The following is a 23,928-nucleotide window of genomic DNA, read 5'->3' on the forward strand; positions in this document are numbered from 1 at the left end:
GACAGGGTGAGCAATGCACCATGGGTATGTATCCCACAGTGCAGTGTTGTGGGAAGGAAGAGCTGATCGCTGCACATCTTGGGATTCTCTCTGAGTACTCCCACAGCCCCCTCAGCTGCCGAGAGCAACATCATGAGTAGCTCTGTGAGCTCTCAGTGCTGAGGAATGGCAAAGCAGCACAGCAGTCTACCTACTGCTGTGTTCCTAGTTCAGGGCAGAACAGGAGCATTCCAAAGATTTGCTCTTTGTTTGTTCCTCAAAAGGAGCATCATACAGATACTTCCCGGAGCTTTGAAAGAGGAGGGGTGCATGTCTGCAGGGCAGCAGCGATCAAAATACTGAGCAGAGCAATCAGGGCAGGCATTGTGGGATACTGGCAGAAGCCAGTTCTGTCAACAAAACAACCAGCAGTGTCTACACTGGCTCTTTGTCTCTCATATTGGTGGAAGTTTTTTGTCACCAAAACTGGGCGTTTTTCATGACAAAGGTCCCATTGTACTGTGTACGCTCTTGCAGTTTTGGGCGACAAAACTTGCCAGTGTAGACAAGCCCTTAGAGTGCCTTATTCCTCTTTTGCTTAACCCGCGTCAGAAAAACCATTATTCTGGAATAAGAACCCACTACTGTGGAATTAATTAGGGATTTAATCAGGGATTTCTCCATGTTTAGACAAGCCCTGAGACATACGCAGAAGTCCATTAAAAATCTTTGTTCAGTTATTTTTATTTATATACATTGCATTCAGGTAACCCCTTAATATTAGTAAAAATATTGTAGGACGTCCCTCTATGGAACTCCCGTCAGCACTCCAGAGGGCCCTGGGTTATGTGGGCTTGACATCTGTTAATTTATTTTCCTAGTCTGTCAGCAATAATTGATGTGATTGCTCAAAACAGCATTTTACCAAGGTCCTGAACATCTCCCGTCCCCCCATCACATCCCCTGTTTTCATCCCCAACCCACTTGCTCCCCACCGACCTACTCCTCCAGGCATCCTTCCCTGGGAACTACTCCCTCAATTTTGCTCCCTGAACCCCAGATCTGCTCCTCCACTGCCCCTGCGACTCCACACAGCTCTCCCCCATCCCCTCCACTCGCTACCCCTCCATTCCGCACCTGCCCCTCGCTCAGCATCTCCCCCCCTCCCGGCGCTATCGCGGCGGGACAGGACAGGACGCAGAGCATCAGCGAAACTCCGGGCGAAGGGCAGAAGCTTCAGCTGGGCTTCACTTCTCTACTAGGCATGCGCACAGGCTTCGCGCATGCTCCTTAGAGCCGCAGCAGGGGTTTGCGCGTGCGCAGACGGTAGACGCAATTCTACCTGAGGCCGCGCACTTTTTTCCTGTTGCCCTGACTGCTGTGGTGTCATCGGCGCTTGGCCGGTCTCAGCCGCCCCTCGCTGCGGTGACTCGAGTTCCTCTGCAGCCGGCCATGCCCATTGCTCGGCTCGCTGCTGCGGAGGCGGAGCTCGCCCAGCACTGAGGGAGCCGCCGGCCCAGGGGAAGGCGCGGGTCATGGCAGAGTTCCCGCCAGTGCCGCTCTCCCTGCGGGAGGAGCCCCCGGCCGCCCGCTCTGGCTCCGAGTCCGAGTCGGAGGCCGAACTGTCGCAGAGCCTGGCCCGCACCAAGATCCGCTCGTACGGCAGCACGGCCAGCGTAGCGGCCCCCCTGGCGGAGCGCTACCTGGAGCATCGCCTCAGCGCGGGCGACACGCTGCAGGGCATCGCGCTCAAGTATGGAGTTACGGTAAGGGCGGCCCGGGGAGCGCCGAAGGCGGACGGGCAGGTCCGGGGACCCCGAGCCCTGAGAGGGGAGGGCGCCCTGGCCCGGCGCGACGAAGGATGGGCTTGTGGCCGAGGCGCCGCGCAGAAAGGCTGCTGGGTCCTGGCTAGGTCCCTGGGACATCGGGCGAGTCACTAATCTCCGCGGGCCCGCGTTTGTAGAAGAGGAGTCACGCCTGGGCCCGACCGCACCACGTGTGCGCAGGCCCAGCGCCGTGGGCCCTGAACTCAGCTGCGATCTGGAGCTACCAGAATATAATTAATGGGCCAGACCAGTGGGAGTGGGGGAGGAGTTCTCAGTTCGGTGTGAGACAGCGCAGCTGCAGGAGGAGGGATCCCTGGCGAGGTATGAGCCACTTGGGGTCTGGGCATGGGGGGAAGGAGGGATACCCAGCCAGATATATGGTACAAGAGCTACGCCGTCTGGGAAATCCTTAGCCAGCTGTGAGTAGGGTTGCCAATTTTGGTTGGATGTATTTTTGGAGTTTTCATCACATGATATCTTTAATTAAAGATTAATCTTTATTTCCTGGAGACTCCTGGAGGGCAAGCCTGGAGGGTTGACAACCATAGCTGTCAGCCAGAAGAAATGGGATGGAGAGTGACAGGAATCCTTGGTTAGATGTGAGCCATCTGAGGTTGTGAGAGGGATGGGGTGAGGTGAGAATCCTCGCTCACTGCTAAGGGAGAAGAAGGGGGCGTAGAGAGGAAAAATCCCTCCTCATCACATGCAAGTTTGGGGGGACAGTAAGGTGATGGGGGAGTTAATGCCTGGCCCTCCATGAGCCAGTGGTTTCTAATGGAGGAGGGCTCAGTCCCTCCCTGGCCATGTGTTAAAGCAGAAGTTGCAGGAATAGATGAAGAAATGCTTGGCCAGCTGTGAATAAGAGAAGACCATAGATGGGGACTCTTCATCCAGGTGCGAGTCTTTAATAAATGTATTGCTGCAGTAATACATCCACAACCATCCCTTAAAAAATAATAATAATCTCAAATTAATATCTACAACATGACAATGTGGCCCAGTCCACTGTGCAGGCTCCAGGAACCTGTACATGGTTGTTTCTAATAAGCTTTTCCAGATCAGCATAGATAGGAATTTTTTTTTTCTTGTGAGAGCCATGATCCATAAGCTGTGCTATACATTACCCATGCAAACCGCCACCTGCTCTCTCTAGCATCATGTCATAATAGTTTTCAAACCAAGTTTCAGCTGCCCTAAGGGAAAACATACTAAAAACCTTCTAGTAACAGCTTTTTATATACAGTTATAATTAACAATATTTGGCTCCCATTGTGAATAAGGTCAAAGTCTTTATTTCCTTTTGGAAAGAAGAGTAACTCTACTTTGAGTCAAATCCTGATTACTCCTTACTGATCGGAGTAATGCTGTGGAAGTCAGTGAAGTTACTCTGGGGTTTTTTGGTGTAAATGAAAGCAGAATCTGACTCAATAAGACTCTGTGAATAAGCTGAACTGGTTTGCCATTAGTTTTTTTATACACTCACCGTTGTAACTTAGTTTTTTCTCACACATTTAAAAAAAAACAACCCTCTCACGTATAGTGACAAATGGTGTTGGAAATGTTTAAATTTGGTTTTTATTCAGAACTGGGACTACTGCATTGTAATTCAATTTAATTAAAATACATTTGTATAAATGTATTTCTAAATAGGAACTTCAGTATTTCAGAGTGGCATTGTAGCATGGAATACTAACATTAAAAATTAAGCTCAATTTTTAACTTTGATTTAAATTACTTAAAATACATTTCAAGCCAGACCAGTCAAAGAATACACCTGAAACAAAATAGTAATCTAGCCCTCAATTTCAGATGTCAAGATGTGCCTTTTTTTAGTTCTCCCTATTTAAATTGCCATTGTGACAGTATAAGAAGTAAGTACTAATTTTTCACTCCCATTTGCTATCTACCAGACATTCCTAGCAGTCTCCTTAATTTACCAAGTCTTGAATAAAGGCTTTAGAGTTTTAATGCCCCCATAATGTAAACAGAAGATTTTTTTAAAATAGAAACTTAGGACCAACTTTTATTAAAGAATATCTTTGTATATGCCTTATAAAATGAAAAGTGCTTTAGCAGCAATCCCAGTCACACTTGGCTCTGCCTCATAGGGCTAAACCAAGTCACTGACGTTTAAGAGAGTCTTTCTGTTGACTGCTGGGAGTTGGATCAGGTCTTACTTCAGTAGGGGCTCAGAGTGATGTGAACGCAACATCCTCATCTCTTGAGAGGGTGAGGAGGATGAAGAACTTGCACCTCTAACAATGACTTCCTCCAGCTGTTTAAGAAGAGGTATTGATTGTCTTTAAAGTAAACAAAAGGTCCACATATTTGCCCTTCACCAGAAGAGTGCTGGCTACAACATGGGGCATCATGTTTATCTACCATAGGTATCTTTCAAGTTGCTCTTGCCATTCTATCCACGTGCCAGGTAGGGAAAAGGATATCCAAGGCCTTATTTATCTACCCTACTTTAAACAAAAGTTTTCTGCTATGGCTCCCTTCCTTATTGCTCCCATTGGTTGTAGCAATGATGGGAGCATTAGTGCTGACAGTCACTGTCATCTAGACCTGTTCTGAACAAGGGTAATGTAGTGTAGACGAAGCCTACAACTGACGAGAGATCACATGGGGGCGGAGGGGAGATGTTAGTTTGTGGTCTTTAGTGTAATCTCTTTGGTAATCTGGGAAAATTTTGATGTTTATAAATAATATATTTGTAAAGATCTATCAAGCTGATTCTGTTAAACACCAAATAAAATCTTCAGTCGAAATATTCTAAGAGAATAAGTGAGTGTGGGTACGTCACTGTGGGAATTTAAAGGATGATGGCTAGAATATTGTTAAATGTTGCTCCTACAAAGCCAAGAAGATGTGAGCTTTGTACAATGTAAACATTAATCCCTTGTAGGGTGACCAGATAGCAAATGTGGGGACAGAGGGTGTGGGGGGGTAATAGGAGCTTATATAAGAAAAACCCCAAAATCGGGAATGTCCCCATAAAATCGGGACATCTGGTCACCCTAATCCCTTGCAACATCCCTAAATAAGTGACTACTATTGGTATTTTTATTTTACTGTTTGTTTTCTCCAAACATAGGGTGCATGTATAATAGGAAAGTTCATAAGCATTTTCTGCCTTGGTACAGCTTCACCTATGGCTGTGTTAAAAAACATTTTTTACCACCAGATTGTCCAGTTCCAGGGTTGAACAACATTAAAGTTAAAATACCTGTACTCTGTTTGCATTGCAACTTCCAAACTTCACTTATTTTTACCACAGGTGGACCTATGCCAGTGCAAAGAAATGCTTATGAATTTTCCCAGCATAGGAAAGGTCACAGTGTCAAATTCCACTCACATTTACACCTACGAATCCTTATTGGAGGCACTGAAGTTCTGTGAGTGTAACTGAACTTAGTCATCAGTTCTCAAGCGATGTACCCAAGACTACTCACAGAATTTTAGAGTGGAGATTAAAACATAGGGGTCCCTTACTCCTACCACTAAAATACATGGGCTCTCTGAAGGGCCACAAGAAGATATACTTAAGCAGTATTCCAGGGAGGAAGAACAAACCATCACTGGCAGAGTTACAGTGAAGCATGATAAACAGCTTTAGGGTGCATTATTTATCAGCTATCATTTTGCTAGTCCCTTTACAAATGCAAGTCATGGTAGACATATTGGGTTTCAGCCTTTGTGCTACAGTTCTGTAGATTGATTTCTCCTTTAAAGAAAGTCATGCCTTCCAGTTACCAGTGTAATCAGAATTTTGGTATCGAGCAAGTAAATGATTCTGTATGCTTTGGTGGCTTCTGGTTTCTGGGGCCTTGGCCCTGAGATGTTCTCCAGACTGGAAGCTGGGGCTTCATCTCTGGCTTTGCAACCTATACTACCTAGTGAAATGGAGCAGTGTAGGGAGTGCACTGTGATCCAGCTGACTCTCCCTTGTGGGGAAGGTTGGAGAGCAAGAGGCAGTTGCAGGCAGGTCCCAACAAGGTAGGGAGATTAAAATAAAATTTCACATGATTGGATGTAGCAGAATGTCAGATTCTAGTGTAAAAATGCTAAATTCCATAACATCTTAGAAAATGGCAAATTCCACAGCCATGAACTCCTGGGAAGCACAAGGCCCTGATAGAGATGAATGAGGCAGCTCACACTTCTCAGAGCTATTGTTTCAGGCTCTCTGCAGTTATCACTTCATCAGTTTGCATTTAGTTCCTGTTTTTAAGGTTCTAGGGCTAGAAACAATTAAAAACAAAACTGAAAGCGGAGATTGTGCAGCTATGGGTGACTGTCACGGCAAATTCTGCAGCTGCAGAATCCGTGGGGCCCCTACCCATAATGATAGAAAGATGGGCCCCACTGAGATGTCAGTTTCTATTGTGTGATGGGCAGGTTACTTAGATCAAGATGGAGCACCCAGTGGTGAGACCTCCAAACTGCATTTTGATATTTGTATAAATTGATTGTGTAAAATAAGGAGGGTAGCCACTGCTCATGCTGTAGAATTCCAATGGCTGGTTTTGGCCAGGAAGTGACCACCTACAAAATATGGGACCAAGTTCAGGACCTAATTAGAGATCTCTGCATTTATGTAAAACCAAACACACCAAAGCAGGGAGTGGCACCACAGATTAAACATATTCGACTTCTCGAAAACCTATGCAGTTCACTATTTGTGGGTCTTTCAAGATAGGCAGACAGCTATATGGTCTAAACATCTTAGTGTACCCCTGAAGCCCTAAACACCTTCACATGCTGGGATTACTTATACTTTAGGTCTAAGTAATCTAGGCAGTTCTCTGGGGGTTACTCTCTCAGACTGGCCCCAACATGAATGCAAAATAATGCAGCTTTTTTCCTGCATTATTGTGTATTCTTTGCTGAGCAAAGGTGACCTAAATTTGGGTTCTGAAGAGAATGGAATACTCAAATTTAGGGAAAGTTTCTTTATGTAGAACAAAAAAATATACCCTTAGGGAGACTTCCAGTAGCATAAAGCCTCGTGCATGGACAAAGAAAGCAAAGCAAAAAGGCTGAGTTAATGGCAAGACAAAACATAGTTGAGAATAAATGTTCTATATGCAATAGCTCCTTTTATATTCTAAATTAAGACAAAGTAATTGTTTCAAGGAAAGTCCTCACTTATAAAACTGCTTGACTGTTGCGTATTTTGAGGATGGTGGCATTCTGTACTTTACAGAAATCAGTACTACTTCAATTTAATTGTTTTTCTTCTCTCTTCCAGATGGAACAAATAAAACGGGCAAATAAACTATTTACCAATGACTGTATATTCCTGAGGAAAACGCTGAATATTCCAGTTATATCAGAGAAGCCGTTACTGTTCAATGGACTTAATTCGCTGGAATCGCCTGAGAATGAAATTATTGACATTTCTCTTTGTGGTGAAGGACCAATGACAGTTCAGGAAGAGAGTAGTTCTTCTTCTCCCAGTCCTCAAGAACCTGACAATCAACCTGCTGCACCCGAAGAACTATCTGCCAAAGATTTTCTACATAGACTGGACTTGCAGATTAAGTTGTCCAAACAGGCAGCCAGGAAACTAAAAGATGAAGATATCAGGTAAACTTGACTTTAAAATGAAGCATCTAATTTCAGACTAACACTTACTCCTTTTTATATCTGAGTTTTCATAAGCCTATTTTTTGTGGCATTTGGACAAACACTAGTGATATTTATGTCTATAATCTTTCTAATTTAGGCTTATTTGCAGCACCCATCACAAATCACATTTATCGTGTCGTGTAATGGACTATAGGAAGGTTCTTGGATACTACGGTGATTAGGATAGTATAAGAAGCTATCTAGAATAACAGTTGTATCTAAGCCCTGGCTATAAATCAGAGAAGGAATAACGTTGTGTAAAAAGTGTTGGTATAACACAGATTTCTTATTTGGTAGATGGTTATCCATATAGGCTCTGATTCAGCAAAGTACCAAGCACCCAAAGACCCTGTGGGAGCTGAAGGTGTGTAATGATACATTACTGGGGCCCCCCCAAGCAAAAATCTGAAATGGCCCCCAAATCACATTTGTAGATGTGCCCAATCTCATACAGCTTTCCTTTCTCACCCAAGCAATCCTCATTCCCCCTAGTAGCTGTCTATTCCTCCTTTACCACTCTCATACATTCACCTTCCCTTAGGCCTTGCCTTCACTAGGGAAAAAGATGTATTCTTAGCTAAGAGGGGGCTCTAGTGGCTTCATCCCATATCTCCATACACAATCCCCTTCCATAGGGGGGTTGGCCCTTCCTTCTCAAACATGCACGCCATACATGCTCCCTGGGGGTTCATTATTCCTTCTCCTCTCACATACCTTTCTCCTCCTCCTCTTAGTGCCCCCCACGGCTAATCATCCACACTTTTCATGTTCACCCCTGGGAACCTCATTCATTAGTAGTTCCTTGGAGTGAAGCCAGATATCAAGCCTTGCAGCAGTTGTTCCTTCCAGCCCTCTGTTGGCTTCAGTAGGGAGATACAGGCAACTGCCTGCCCAGGTGAGCTGCTCCTTAAATTGTATATGAGAAAAACCACAGTGCGAAGAGGAGGGCATGCCAGCTGCTGAGAAGGAGCAGCTATCTACTTCTCCAGCTCTCAGGAAACAGAAGGTGGAGGTGGAGCATCTCCTTTCTAACTAACCAATGAGAGGCATCTCCCTTCTCTCCCCAATGAGAGACTTGGACTGCAAGAGCCCTTGCAGTCATTTAGGCTGCAAGATCAGTGTTTCCTCCTGCAAGGGCCCACGTCAGAGTCCAGGCCTCTCAAAAACTACAAATGCTGCAGGGTGGTACTTACAGCCTTAGTGCTCAGCACCTCACAAGACCAAATCTGCTGTATCAGATGAACTAAGTTAAAATTCTACATAAGAATGGCCATACTGGGTCAGACCAAAGGTCCATCAAGCCCAGTATCCTATCCTGTCCTCTGACAGTGGCCAATGGCAGGTGCCCCAAAGGGAATGAACATACAGGTTATCATCAAGTGATCCATGCCCTGTCACCTAATCCCAGCTTCTGGCAAACAGAGGCTAGGGACACCTAAATTCTATAATTTAGTATCTTATTGTGCAATTAAATATATTTTTAATGCTGTAAATATACAAGCATTGTTCCTGAGCTGTATGTAATAGCAATTAGAATAGCTGGGCTAGCAGTAAGAATATTTGTAGGAGGGGATTTGGCAATACAATTCTAGTGTTGAGTTGCTGGACAAACCCCTTGTCATGTACGACCCAGTGAGTCTAGTTCATTTTTCACTGCACTCTACACAGAGCTCCCTTGCCCTGAGGATGCGTATTTAGGTCTGTTGTCTCACATAGAAAGCTGTGGATGCTCTGAGTTAAGAGTCCTGTCTGATTAGCATACTTGTGTGTCATAGGGTAGACTTTCTGAACTGCTCTCTTCTTTAGCTCACCACTGTTAAGTCTCTTGTCCATCTCTTGATATGCATCTGCATATTTGACTGGCATAGGCTGCACTGTTGTGCTGTATTTCCCCAAGCCAGATTTGGGTCATGCAGAGGGGGAAAAAAACAAAAACCCCTCTCTCTTGCATTCTTTGGATACAAAAATCAAAAAAAGAGAAATAACTCTTTCCTACCAGAAAATAAATAAAGCATATAAAACATTTTGCGAATTTCCACACAGAAGAGCAGTTGTAAGGAAACCAAATAGAGAAGGGAAATACCTTTTCATTCAGAAAGGGGGGAAAAAAACATCTGAAGCATAATAAAAACTCAATATAGCTTAATAAACCATTTTAAATGTTTGGTTTTCCATTGGAAACCTGATATCTCCACAGCCCTTCCCCTTTAAACAGTTATTGAAACAATAAACCATTGCAGAGCAATTCTGAATTTGAGAAGGAGTTGAACCATAAGATATGACGTCCACACTTCCAATTCATCTCCTCTTCCACCAGTCAGAGATTGGACTCCAGGTTTTGGTTTGGTCTGTTTTGTGTGGATAGGAGGTCTGGCCATGAAATCCAATTTGGATTCAGATTTCCACCCCTCTCCACGTTTAGGGGAGTACAGATCTGGATTCCCTGTCCATTTCATGGGTTAATGGTATTCATCTGCCACTATCATTTAACTTGCGTCATCTTTAGCATGGTTGAGGACACTGTGCAGGACATTGCTATCTTAATGGCCTCTGCTGATGAATCTCATGATAAGCCTGCTAAAAAGGTGACATTAACATGTGAGTACGTGTTGTTGACTTAGCAGTTAAGCTGGGCTGACAGAGACCACAGGTCTCCAGCAAGGATTTTGCTTATTTTAACATCCCTTGCCCACAATAAAATGTTAATGTATAGGAGGGAATTCATTTCAGGACCTCGACAAAAAAGTAGTTGTGTTCAGCATGACTGGTTTAAAAAAAAAAAAGAACATTTTACTGTTCCTGTCTGCTTCCTTATGTGTTTTCTGGATCATAGCTTGGAAAACAAAATTTTATTGCTGCATTTTCTCCCCAGTCAAAGAGTCAAAAAAGGGCAAACGGCATTCACTTTTGTGTATGCATCGTTAACAAAATTACAAGAGTACAGATTTTTTTGGGTCATGATGCTGCATGAAGCACAAAAGCACAGCTTGATTATATGATTTCATTTTGAACCTCCATTTAGAAACTAGATTGTCAGTTATAGTCACAGGAAAAAGCTAATTTAGGAGGCAGAGTAAGAATAAATATGTAAATTTAATGGATAATGTTACTGAGCTACATGGGGGTTTTATTCTCCCCACAACTTCCATAGACTTTAACGGGAGTCAGGTGCTACAGCCCTGACAATGTGCCCAATGTGGTGGGAGGGGGCACTTATTTGATATCTTTCTAGTCTCATTTGTAAGTCTTACAGCATTTCAAACAGATGAGCACTCATTGAAGTGCACACAGGTGGGTTTCAATGTATAATCAGATATCTCGTGAACTTAGAAGCAATTGAGGCATTACAATTCTTCAAATGAGCATGCTGTTCAATGTTGCAATATGTGTAACTTTTACTTATGATATAGGTGGGATTTCACCTGTATTGAGTCACCTAGACCTTCATCAGTACTGTAAAAATAAAATTAAACGTACAAGTGTTGCCTTAAGCATATATGGCACTTTATCCAAAAGGACCCCAAAGCACTTTACAGACTGTGGACCAGAATCTGATCTGTTACATAGGTATAAATCAGAGTAACTCCCTTTGATTTTTATTGGTTGCCCTGGATTTATAGCAGTGTTAGTTCAGAATTGGGCCCTCTGTCAGTCTGTATATAACCTAGAAAGTTTTGTGTAAGTAATATAAACACTCTTCCCAAGTCTGCATCTCTTCTTGCTTTTACTGTTGTTAACTACTGAACCCTCTTCATAGCTCCCCAAGTCATTGCTCTCCAGACTCTAGCATGTGCAGAATGGTGTTGCTTGCCTTCCTACATACCCCACCCAAAGAACTCTCGGTTACCACTGTTTCAAGATCCCATTCAAAATTGCCGTCCTTGTTTTCACATCCTGCATGAATTTCTCTTCTCCCTCACTTTTTTTCTAGCATGTGCCTCCTCTATCTTGCCATTGTTTAGGAAACCTGCTTTTCTGCAGCTTCTGACACCTGGCAAAGTCTAATATTTTTTTCCCCTCTCAGCTCTTCAGTTTTATCTGAAAACCTCTTTTCTCCTGTGCATAGAATATCATTGTCCTCTCAGATTTAGGGTGGGGAAAAAAGCACGGATTTAACTCTATAAAGCCTTTTAGGATGCAGCTTGTGTTAAAGGTGCAATATGTACACAACATAGATGCATTGTAATGTTATCATACCCAATGGATTATGGGACCTTGAGCACAATTTGGCCACTCAGTCAATGTTGCTCTGTCGTCATTACATGTTAGTATGGTATGGCTATAATGAAGACCTTTTTATATGAAGGTAAAAGTGAAAAATAAGTAAAAATGCTACATTTCAGCTACACTGTACATTCTATTTCAAATGGCCTTGGCACATAGTAGAGAGCTTTTCGGATAATGTGAGCTTATGGGATGTACATCAGCATTGAAATGTCAGTTTGCAAAGATGGAAGAAAAGCAACATGTTCTTTATGTTGCTGCATCTTGAACCAGGGAGTAGAAGAATGGATCTGAGGTCTGAGTAAAGAAGACACCAGCAGCAGCAGAGGATTGACTCCAAAATTTGAAAAACGATCACCTTTCTCCTGTCAGCATGTCTGGGCTAGTGTGACATGCAGGCTAATGGGACATTGCATGTGGTAAGTTGCTCATTCAGTACTTTTTCCCTTAAGGTGTGTGGGTTTTTTTATTTTTTTTTAATTTAAATTCTATCACATGCACTCTTACATAGTGAAACTCAGTTACACATGCTAGGCCTGATTCCTTATGCTTAACAGTTCTGCAGGCAGAGCCACTGCAGGATCAGGCCTAATGTAAATACAGTACAAGATGAATACTTGAATTCAATTAACCATCACCTTCCAAAAATTCTAGCATTTAACCATGCCCCTTGAAATGACCTCAGTCTCCTTTTGTAGGATTGCTTAGTGGCCAAAGTCTCAGCTTTGGAATACTTACACCAGTCTCTGCTATAAATACAGCCTTTCATCTTTCTTAAACAGAAAACAGAGTAACATGTAGGTTGTGAAGGTGGTCTTTTGAATTAGACCTTAAACCTGAAGGCACTGTATGCCTTGCGTGGATGTTAATTCCATGTGATCTTTAACCACAGCCATTGTTGTGCTGTGCACTATTTGGCTGCTGCCATCCTCCCCAGAGGTGACTGCATTTCAGTAGTAGTATATATACAGTATTTATGAAGAACTTTGTGATCCTTCAGGGGTCTTTATACATGTAAAATTATTACTCAATCTCTGGCCACCAAGCAAAGAAATGTAAATATGTCAGGCCTAGCATGCTGATATATTTAGAGAGACAGAGGCGGCGGCGGGGCAGGGGCATGGAAGAAAGCAAAATAAAAACAGTCAGGTTACCCTTTGATTTTTGCACATCTGCTTTTTCCCTGTCTTGGTATACTTTAAGAGCATGCTTCCCAAACTGTTATCTACTGTGTTGTCTGCAGCAAACCCATATAATGCAGATGTCAGGGATATGAAGGATGTGTTGTAATTGTTATCCAGTTTTACCCCGGCTGGCAGAAAAACAAACACTTTGTAGGATTGAATTTTCCAGAAATTATTCACTAAAGGTTCTGTCTTGCCCGTGTGTGTGTTGTAAAAACATCTACTCTGAATGTGTATGCAATTAAGTAAGCTATAGGGCATTACATCCAGACATAAGTTTTATGTTGATTTTTTTTAAACATTCAGATACCAATAGATGATTTGTAAGCTCTTTAAAATATCATTAAGAGAATTCTGTTGGGTGAATGCAGTAGGTTAGGGCATGGGGGTGGGGGCATGATTTTTAGTTTGTGCCTTATGACCACTGGGCTGGGGGGGAGGAGGAGGAGGAGGAATGGATATTTAGTGATTCCCTCACATCAGAGTTTAGAATGATACTGCATTTGAAGAGAGGCACTGTAAAAATCCTTGTCTGCATATATAAGCAACACCCTGGCTGCTAGCTAACTGCAAACATGCAACATTGGGAACAGAACCTGTAACTTGAAATTCTGTTAAATTGCCTAGTACTCAGCTCATTCACTGGGAGGGAAGATGGGAGCAGTTATGAGATCCATGATATGAAGTTGTTAATTGGTTCTTGTTTTCTTTACAGTGCTCCAGTACCATCAGCCAAAAGAGAAATGTAGAAAGACCGCAATGAACTGAAGAAGCATTTGAGGATATGTTGCGTGTTCCAAGAGCTATTAACTTTGATTAGTGTTCCTTTTACAACTGTTGGATGCTTGGTAAAAGTGGGGTTAAAGTATCAAATGAATGCTCATTGTCATATGTGCTGTAAGCAATGACTGGTGTTCATTATTTGTGGGTGAGAAGCATTTGTACAGAAATCTGTACAAATGTCCTTCTGTACCTGCAGTTTGTGTTGGGCTGAGGATGGCAGGTGCAAGTTGGGATACACAGCACTATAAAAATGTTGTAATGCTTTCTTTCCATTCTCATTTCCTGAAGGAGGAAGTGAGAAAGTAACGTATCACTTGTCTTCATTTTAATGTATTTAAAAATCTCTTTAATAAAACTTTCCATTTTGTTTTTAATGAAAAAATGTGTGGTCACTAAAATCTGTGGCAAACTTGTGTATTAATATTGTGATGTGTGCAAGTGTTCATTTGGGGCACTTGTCTCCCTGAAAGGCGTAATATATGCAGCTTGAATTACCTTCACCCTTTGGTAGAAGGTGTATATCTTAAATCTGCCCTCGTACAGCCATAACTTGCACTTCTGAAAATTATTGTTTTTAAGATTAAAGATAATAACTTCTGTGGTTTTGAACCATATAACTGGCGCAGCGTTTCTCATTAACTGTAGTACTAGGGAGAGTATGGAGCTCAGTCTTGAAAGGTCTTCTCATGCAAAATTCCCATTGTCTTCAAGGAGAGCTCCATTTATGGATGGATGTACAGGGCTAAGCCCTCAATTAGTCATCAGCAAGTTTTGAGTCTTCTTTGGGGTGACTAAAACAAGCATTCTAAGCTTCCTGGCCTGTGCTTAACGTAACAATGAACAGCTCTGCTTGGATTCAAGTCTGTAATGACTGTTACTAATGCTCTTAACTTGGAAAATAAAGCTTGTTCTTGAGCTTGGTCATGAACCATGCACCATATTGGGTGCCAGTATATTGTATGTTATACCGACAGCTACATTGGAGGTCAGAACACACTAATATATACACAACAGAAGTGCAGATACTAAATAATGGATGTGGAGAAAAGTTTGTTTCTTATTTGGGTATCCTACTCCTATTTACCCCTCCAATCTGCTACAGCTGACCACAAGCACATGTGGAACCTGCAATTGAAGGCAGCTTCCAATTCCCAGAGGCCTGTAGTTTTCACAATCTGGTAGAGGTGCTGAGGGCCCTGTTACATTGTCAGTGGTGGGAAATGGAGTAAAGCTATGTGGGCATGAAAGCTATGATTCTGGTCATCCCTATATCTCTGTTTAGATAGATTCTTCCAGCAAAAAGCCAGACTTGACATCTTCAGGTGGGAACGCCAGTTTTGTTTGTTTGTTTTTACTAGTTTTTAATAGGAAAGGACCAAATCATTAGGAAAGTTGTTTACAAGCTAAGCAAATAACAAACAGGAAAAATCCAGGAAGTCCATAAATCTCTTTCCAATGCACAACCTACAACCACAAAAAAGGAAAATATTGCTCCCAGCCCAGTACAGTTAGAGTGTAATAGAGCCTTCAGGACCATTCAGTGACATGGTGGCATCATCAGTTACATCTTGTAGTGCAGGAAGCTGTTATTTCAATGATTGCCTAGCCCAGGTCAAAACTTAAGGAGAGACTGTGTTTAGTTAATCTGTGAGACGAGAACCAAAGAGATATACAGTGGCCTTCATAAAGATTCCCCTTGATATTCATTACAGCTGAATCTTGTCTCTATCATAAGACATCATTCTCCTGCAGAACAGTAGAATATAGACTGATGCCATTTATTTTTTCAAGGCTGCACAATTCTCTGTGCAAAGTATACTTGATGAGGTGCGCATACGACCTATCAGATTGGCCAGTGCAAAATTATGTACAGATCTGCATGCTGTGGTGTGTTGCTCTTAGACCATTTCAGTATATTCTGAGAACCTGTCAACACAGTATACCCAGAGGTCCTTGGACCTCAGGTGCCAGAGCAATGAATGTCCCTCTAACTAGTGACTAAAAGTATCTATTATTAAATAGAGGTACCATTTTCTGGGATGTTAGTCGCAAGATATTAGATTTATCACTTGGTTTGTTTTATGTGGGCACATTTGGGAGCAGGAGATGATGCAGGCTACCTTCACCCAGGCCTAAGGCACCTGAGAAAGCAACAGACAGAATCCAGCTCTTGTGCTTGAGTGCAAGACTGGGGTACCTGTGGTACTTTTTTGTGCCAATAAGTTGTCAGTAGCATGTAAGGAGTATGGCTCCCCTTATACTTCCTAAGGCATTGTTTATGTCTCTCTTGTCTAGGCCAAATGCCTCAGAATCCCTCTGCTTGGCTAGCCCCTCCAGCAAGGAGCAGGGCACAGTTTAAACCTCGCTTTGCAGAAATAAGAATTATGGTAGTCCTCAGCCCATGTAGTTCACTGAGGACCCCGATCATTCCCCAGTACTTCTGATTTATAGTCCTCTGGTAGTTAATGAAAGATCCTGTGGTACTTCTCAGGATGGGTGGTTTAGCTAGGTAAGAGTGGGCTCACTGACTTGTAATAGCTGAATTCCAGCACTGCTTTGTCTTTAGAAAACTTATGCTTTGCTAGAAGGAAAGTTGACAGTATATATGACTGTGCCATCTTCTGCTTGACATGCAGTAAAGAACATTCTAGGCACTGACTTGAAAAATCTTGTAGTGTCAACATACAGTGACCTTAGAAATTGTATTAAATCATACTGGTCACAGAATGAGGTTTTTCTGCTGCTGATCATAGTCTTTCCTGGGTTTGTTAATGGATTCCAGCCAGTATCAAAAGCAAGTTAAGTGTGAAGACTACATTATTAAAATAGGTTTCAGAGTAGCAGCCGTGTTAGTCTGTATCCGCAAAAATAACAGGAGTACTTGTGGCACCTTAGAGACTAACAAATTTATTAGAGCATAAGCTTTCGTGGGCTACAACCCACTTCTTCGGTGCCACAAGTACTCCTGTTATTAAAATAGTGTGGTGGTTAAAAAGCAAGGAGACTTACCCTGTGGAATATTGTGATAACTCTGATGTTGAATAAAAATACAAAGTGCTTGCTAAGTGAGATGATAATTGTAGTGACAGAGCATTCTTGCATAATTGTAGACATTGGAAAAGTGATAAATACTCAGTTAACATCATACTTTTGGTGTGGTCCTAAACAGGACTTATTTTCAGTGAACAAATGGGGAGAGAGAAATTAATGTCTCATTCTAAGACCAGTCTATCTGCTGTCAGCCTAGTGCAGCTTCCAAGCTCATCAAAGAGTGAGGTAGGCCTGTTATCTGGAACTAGAGGAACTGGGCTCTGTGATAAATTTCTGGCATTTTAAAATAGCTCAGAACATGCAATAGTGAGTTCAGAATACAAGTGTTCGTCTCCAGTCAGTATTACTCCACTTTCTCTGATCCCATCTGCAGTGGTGGCCCTAGGAAACATAGACAACTAAATGTTTTCTATTAGATCAGTGTTTCCCAAACTTGGGACGCGCTTGTGTAGGGAAAGCCCCTGGCGGGCCGGGCCGGTTTATCTACCTGCCCCGTCCGCAGGTCCGGTCGATCACGGCTCCCACTGGCTGCGGTTCGCTGCTCCAGGCCAATGGGAGCTGCGGGAAGCAGTGGCCAGTATGTCCCTCGGCCCGCGCCGCTTCCAGCAGCTCCCATTGGCCTGGAGCAGCGAACCACGGCCAGTGGGAGCCGCGATCGGCCGGACCTGCGGACGGGGCAGGTAAACAAACCGGCTCGGCCCACCAGGGGCTTTCCCTACACAAGCGGCGTCCCAAGTTTGGGAAACACTGCATTAGATCATTTAAAACAGTGGTTCTCAAATTATGGGTCGGGACCCCCAAGTGGGTCGCGACCCTGTTTTAATGGGGTCGCCAGGGCTGTAGTTAAACTTGCTGGGCCCCAAAAGTCCAAGCCCCACCGCCCAGGGCTGAGGCCCTCAAGCTTCCGCACCCCCCCGAGGTGCGGGGGCTCAGGCTTAGGTTCATGGAGTCTTGTAGTAATTTTTGTTTTCAGAAGGGGGTCATGGTGCAGTGAAGTTTGAGAAACCCCGATTTAAAATATTCAAGATAGTCCCTTCAGCAAGAACAGAAAGATTAGGAAATATTGTAAATGCTAGGATATCTGGATCTATTTCGGTAAGGAAAAAATTGGCAAGATTTCTATAATTATTAAACATTTATGGGGTGGCAGCGCCTGAAGATCACAATCAGGTTAGGCCCCATCGTGCTAGAAGCTGTACGAACACAAAAAATACCTTTCAGAGTTTAACAGGGAGGGGATTAATCCCTTTCTTCCAGGTAAAGCAGGGCCGGCTCCAGGGTTTTGGCCGCCCCAAGCAGCCAAAAAAAAAAAAAAGCCGCGATCGCGATCTGCGGCGGCAATTCGGCGGAAGGTCCTTCGCTCCGAGCGGGAGTGAGGGACCGTCCGCCGAATTGCCGCCGAATAGCTGGACCTGCCGCCCCTCTCTGGAGTGGCCGCCCCACGCACCTGCTTGCCAAGCTGGTGCCTGGAGCCGGCCCTGAGGTAAAGGTAGAACCACAGTTGCTATTCCTGAGTTCAGGGATTTTCAGTGTTCTGGGCCAGCTGTTAACAGTTAATATCCCCATTTGTGGTATATGAGGGATTTGCTGTGGGGGCTGGGGACTAAGTCTGGCAGTGAGAATCAGCAAGGAAAGCTCTCTAGGGAGGAGAGCAGGTGCTCTGTCTTTCTCCAGACTTGGCTGAAGTAAGCTGTGCTCTATAACTACTTTGGCTGAGAGAGAAGTCCTGTTGCATTTACATTTGCTACATTTACTTTTTTTTTTTTAAAAAACTAGTAAAGTGCATCAAAGTGTTTAGACTCCACTTTGCTGTTCAGCTGCCTTTCCTATGCTCACCCCAATTCTCATTTTAGGGGCTTATTTCATGAGGTGTTACTATTTGTCAACGTTGATATAGTTTGTGAAAATACCACACACGCCTTAGTCTAAACTTCCCCTTGACTTCAGTTTTGCCTAAGTAAGTTCTGCAGCATTGGGCTATTGGTCTATTTGGGAGCACATAAATAAATCTTTCACACAAAGTGTCACTGTCATGGTGTAAACAAACCCTAAATCCTGAGCCAGCCAACTTTCAGTAGAATTTACCAGTAAAAAGGTCATTTACAATTGAAAACTGGAGGCCTCAACCAGCATTCAGCCTTATTTTTCACTGGCTCCTGACTAGCACTCAGTCTGTTCGTTGTAGGCAATGTGTCGGGACTCATTGTATTAGCTTCCATTTTATACTTCAAAATGCATCAGGTTTTCCTCATCTCACTTAGATCACAGAAGCTAACTAAAATAGAAGTTCAGGATGGAGAAGACCTACTTGTATCTTTCCCCCCCCAAACATCAATTTTAGGAACTGTAAGCTTCCGTCCACTGCATGGTACTGAAGAGAGCAAATGAATTTGAGAAAAGAGCCATAGTCTCATGGAATGGAGCTAGCATGTCAATGCTGTCTCCTTCCCTGTCCAGTCAGGCCAGTCTATGTGAACGCTGTGCAGTTGGGACTGTCAGTTGTAGGGCACAACTGGGGAAAAAGCTATGCAATTTCTAGCCTATATTCTGTGCTTGCCTCCCCTCGTCACATGGCTGCAAACCCTTCCCACTAGAGAGCGGATGTACCTGTTTTCAGAAGAGACTTCCCCTTCTGGGAGGGGTATATGTGGCTTAAATAGTACTCAGCTTTTGGACTGTGGAATACTTAGAAATTTAAACTAAAATCTTCCCTTGGAAAAAGTTTTAGGTGGATTGCATTTCATACCTTGCTCAGCATGAATGTTATATTTGGTTGACTTTATTATGGTGACATTTACCTGCTGTTCGATACAACATTTTGTGTATTGTCATCTTGGTTGCCTGAGTTTTGGCAATTGGCCTACAGTGTTTCCATTTTCAAGAATCTATTAGGTATCAGTCTGACATTTGGATTTGTCCCAGTTCTGAATCAACATACAGTGCTACCCCTTGCCCATTTTTGGCTGCGGATTTGCAAACTGATTGTGGCATAGTTCTCATTTCACTATTAATTAACTGACTTATGGTTCCCTATCATACCTTGATGGTAACTACAGTATATAACTATCCTTGGATCGTAGTATTCCTTGGTTATTCTACATTATAGATGCTTTGCCTTAGTCTTTAATAAGAGTATTCTTTTCTCCATGCAGAGCATCTACAGCTCCCATTGATGTCAGTAGGACTATCATGTGAATAAGGGTTGCAAGTTCTTGTCTTCAATGTTATGGAGCCACATCGTGACACCATAAGGTTTAAGAGCCTCTTTCATTCCAAGTTCTTATTTTCAGATGTTTAACTTTTTGAAAAATTTACCTTTGGGGCTGAAATCTCTCATGTTTATTCTTAGCCCAAAGATAATTTTTTATCAAAGTGCTTTAACTGTTTGAGTTATCCAGCTTGGGGAGCGGGGGAGAATGGCATTTTTCACATGAAAAAAATTAGTTGAGCTGCTTTAAAAACAAAAATGCATGGGTTGCTCAAATAGGTTTTTTGGTAACAAGGAGTCTATGCAGATCTTAAATGCCAATTAGAAAAAAAAGCCACGTTTTTCTACTACTTTTCTAACAATGTACCAAGGCTGGGCACTTTCTAGACATGTCCATGTTGCTGGAACTCTATATTGAAATTCATGCAGCTGTTTATTTAAATGATTGCGCAGTATATGCCTTTGTCAGAATATGCGATAGCGCATTCAAATAAATGCAATTGCAGTTGCATTGAAGTGTGTGATCTCACACTGAAATAATGTTTTTAGGACATGGTTAAACCTTCAAGCGTTTGTCATAAAGCCACTGCTGCCAATTTTAGCATTGTAACTTTTGAAGAGATGTTTTGGATCTCAGATAATTATGGAATGTAATTTCTAATATTAGAAATATTGAAAAAAACTAATCTTCGGACTATTTGGCACTGAGCTAGTGCTGGGTAGTTGTGCTGCAGTATATTTACATCATTGCTCTTTTGTTATGCCTTTCTGTAATATTCCTTACATATGTTTCTGTGACTCATTTTCATCAAGCAAAAACAGTAGGTGGACTGATTTTCTTCAGACATTTTAATATTTACACTAGCTTTTCATCTGTCAGTCATTGTGTTAGTAATATAAAGTTTGAAGTTGTTGGCAACATTTTCTGTGCTGCAATTTACTCTGTTTAAAAAGCCATAGCAAATTATTGGTCTCTTGACTAAAGATAGCTTCAAATGTTTCAGAGTTCTACTGTAGCTGTCAGCATTCTGCCTTAAAGTACCATAACTTGGTTCCACGTCAGTTGGGATAAAAAGTAAGCTCTCTTTGTTATGGGACCATGATATAGACCCTTCTGCATTACCAGGACTGACAGCTCCTTGCCTGTCCAGTCCTCTCTATTAGGTCAAGCTACCAATTGTCAAACCTCACAACCCCCCCTCCACCCTCCCAAAAAGAAAAAAAGAAAAAAAAAGAGAACACCTTGGAACCATTTTTTCTCTCTGAAAACAGCTCTGTGCAATGGGGAAAATACACTACCTTCATGTCCTAATGTGGCATTGGCAGCTTATAGGTGTGGTGGCTTTTTTTAGGATAGTTATAGAAAGGGTAAGGGGTTTCAAGTTCTGAATATTTTGCTAGATATGGAGGTACTCCAGAACTGTGCATGTATTTCTATAACAGAAACTGACCAACCCTTAATGAGACAATCATTTTTTCAAGAAGGGGTTTACAGACCCCCCCTCCCCAACTTAAAAAGGTTTTCATAATTTTTATTTCCCCAGTAAAATCCCCACCCCCCACTGTCTTGTTTCTCCTGGAATTTTTGCAACTCAAACTTTGGAGCCTTATGCCAGCAGGTGAGAAACAGTGGGTGGAGGATGTATCCAGGAGTTGGGGAAAGACCGGTGAGAAGCTGTCTAGGCAGGGGGATTTGATCAGATGGAGAATCTGAACTATTCTTAAAATGGCCATCGTTACACAGTGGCAGCCATTTTAAATGGTTTTAATGTAATTGGGTTTTGGATAAAAGTCGTACGAACACAAATCTGGCCACCTGGAAGGATTCATGACCAAATCAAATCCAAAGAGGGATGTATCTTATCCTAAGAAGTAAATTTAACATATGCATAAAAGGTCTAAGTGCCTGTACAATATGTAAGAATAATTCCAATCCAAGGGAAGAGAGCCCTGAAGGTCAAAAAACTCCAGTTCTGTCAGATGAAGTCTTCTGACCTTCAGAGTCACATGGGTGTGTATAGACTCCTCACACTGCCTCAGAACAGCTATAATTTTCTGCAGTGAGTGGTCTTTTCTTGCAGTGTGTGGTTTTTTAATTCTTTTTTGCTGCTGCTGCTACCAAACCTCCCCTGAGCAATTTTTACTGTGTTGGGTTTTTTGGACCGCAAACATCCAATACAACTTTGTTAGTGGCATTTTCATTTGTTTTTCATCCACCATCAACAAAAGCAGTATCAGAGCTTTCTAGTGCAGCAAAAATATGACCAAGCAGACAGTGCTCAACTTTTACAAAACAAGAGAAGTATTTTACTAGTGAAAAGAGTGGATTAACTTTTATGACCAAATTCTACTTGCAGGACTCAGGCAGGCAAATTACTGAAATCACCAGGTCTACTTGCAGAAATAATATAAGTAGGATTTAGGGCCTGATTTGCACCCCATTAAATGCAGTGGGCATTTTCCTTTTGATTTTACTGGGCTTTGGATCAGACCCCTGGATTGTAGGTTATACCAGATGCTCTCATCTTAAATTATAATTTCCAGCATAGCCTACAATACATTCTCAAAATAAAAAAAAAAGTGACACCAGCAGATATTTAGACTTCTTAGGCTAGGTCTACACTACGGGGGGGGGTCGACCTAAGATACGCAATTTCAGCTACGTGAATAGCGTAGCTGAAGTTGCGTATTTTAGGTCGACTTACCTGGCTGTGAGGACGGCGGCGAGTCGACCGCAGCTGCGCCGCCGTCGACTCCGCTTCCGCCTCTTGCCGCGGTGGATTTCTGGAGTCGACGGAAGAGCCATCGGGGATCGATTTTATCGCGTCTTCACTAGACGCGATAAGTCGATCCCCAATAGATCGATTGCTACCCGCTGATTCGGCGGGTAGTGAAGACGTGCCCTTACAAGTAATTGTAACTGAAGCTTATTTATTACAGAACCTGAACAAACAGTAATCAGCATTAAAATTTGTTTACTAATGTATCTTAGATTTGTGTATTTCCTCCCTACTTGAAAACAGATGGTGCATAAGAGAGCCTTATTACATGGCAGAAGTCCAAAGCATTATGGAAGGACATTGTTTATTCAGAAAGCATCTTCCTTGTGTTGTACTGTATTTACCTGGGTTCAGAGCAGCTGTGCACATGCAGACTTCATAGTGCCGCTTTAAGCTAGTTGCTGCAAGGACTTCACGGATTACCTTAGAAGGCTTCAGTGGCTAAGAGATTAATGTAGTGGATCTGGATGCTGTTTCATTTGAATATTCGTGCTAGGATTAGAAAAATGCAGCATATGATCTCAAATTATTCTTTAGGAATACCTACATCATGTTACACTTAATCGTTGTTATGGGCTGAATAAATTGCTCTCTCAGCTATCTTGCTGCGGTATTACTGAGATGTGCCTCCTGTACAAACACTTCAAAAAGTTTGAAAAAAAATATGTGATAACTGCTTCCAAACTGAAAAACAGCCTGTTTCATAATGATGGTTCATCTCACTTTGAGAGCGTGTCTTTTAACATTATGGAGAAGTATTTGTCTTTGAGTCATGCGAGATTGAAACATCTTCAAACTCTGATTTATTTTTTCCATTTTAGCTTAACTCCATCTCATTTACTGTCCTAGATTGTCCCACTGTGATACTGACTGGCAGTCCAGTAATATTGACCAGTGCAAATTATTCATTCCTGGTTAAATAGTTTAGTTAGGCCATAGAGCCTGATCTCTGGCTTTTGCTTCCATTGAAAACTGACAGTCTTTCTTTTATTGCTGATTTAGGGCTAGATCATGTTATCTGCATACAGCCCAGGGTAAAGGGAGGAGTATAGGCATATTGTCCTAGGGAAAGCACTGGGCGCTATTAAAAAACTCCTTTGGTGCACTGTAGGAAAAATAGTAATTTGCAGCTTTCCTTTATGTATTGCACCATTCTGCTGGCCAGTGGGGAAAGCAGGAGAGGTGGAGCTACAGTCTGGGTAACCCCTGGTGGAAGGAGGACAACAGATGACATAAGAAAACTATTGAAAGAGAGGCCA

At 42.6% G+C, this 23,928-nt stretch overlaps 1 protein-coding gene across 2 annotated transcripts in view; it reads left to right on the forward strand.

Annotated features, from left to right (window-relative positions):
- Nucleotides 1–1,498: 1,498 nt before the first annotated feature.
- The window catches only part of LYSMD2 (LysM domain containing 2), a 28,458-nt gene continuing 6,028 nt past the window's right edge, over nucleotides 1,499–23,928 (forward strand). Inside the window, exons 1-4 of one of the 2 annotated variants that reach the window (XR_010561716.1) lie at nucleotides 1,499–1,745; nucleotides 7,060–7,397; nucleotides 11,937–12,082; nucleotides 13,563–13,891. Coding sequence is in view for 1 of the 2 variants with exons in the window: in XM_065412044.1 (XP_065268116.1) it covers nucleotides 1,515–1,745; nucleotides 7,060–7,397 (569 nt within the window). In the remaining variant the exon portion in view is untranslated. Of the gene's footprint in view, nucleotides 1,746–7,059; nucleotides 7,398–11,936; nucleotides 12,083–13,562; nucleotides 13,892–23,928 lie in introns of those variants that run through there. The other variant, XM_065412044.1, reaches the window with a different exon arrangement.

The sequence above is a fragment of the Emys orbicularis genome, chromosome 10 (assembly GCF_028017835.1).
Source record: "Emys orbicularis isolate rEmyOrb1 chromosome 10, rEmyOrb1.hap1, whole genome shotgun sequence".
NCBI classification, from domain to species: Eukaryota; Metazoa; Chordata; order Testudines; family Emydidae; genus Emys; species Emys orbicularis.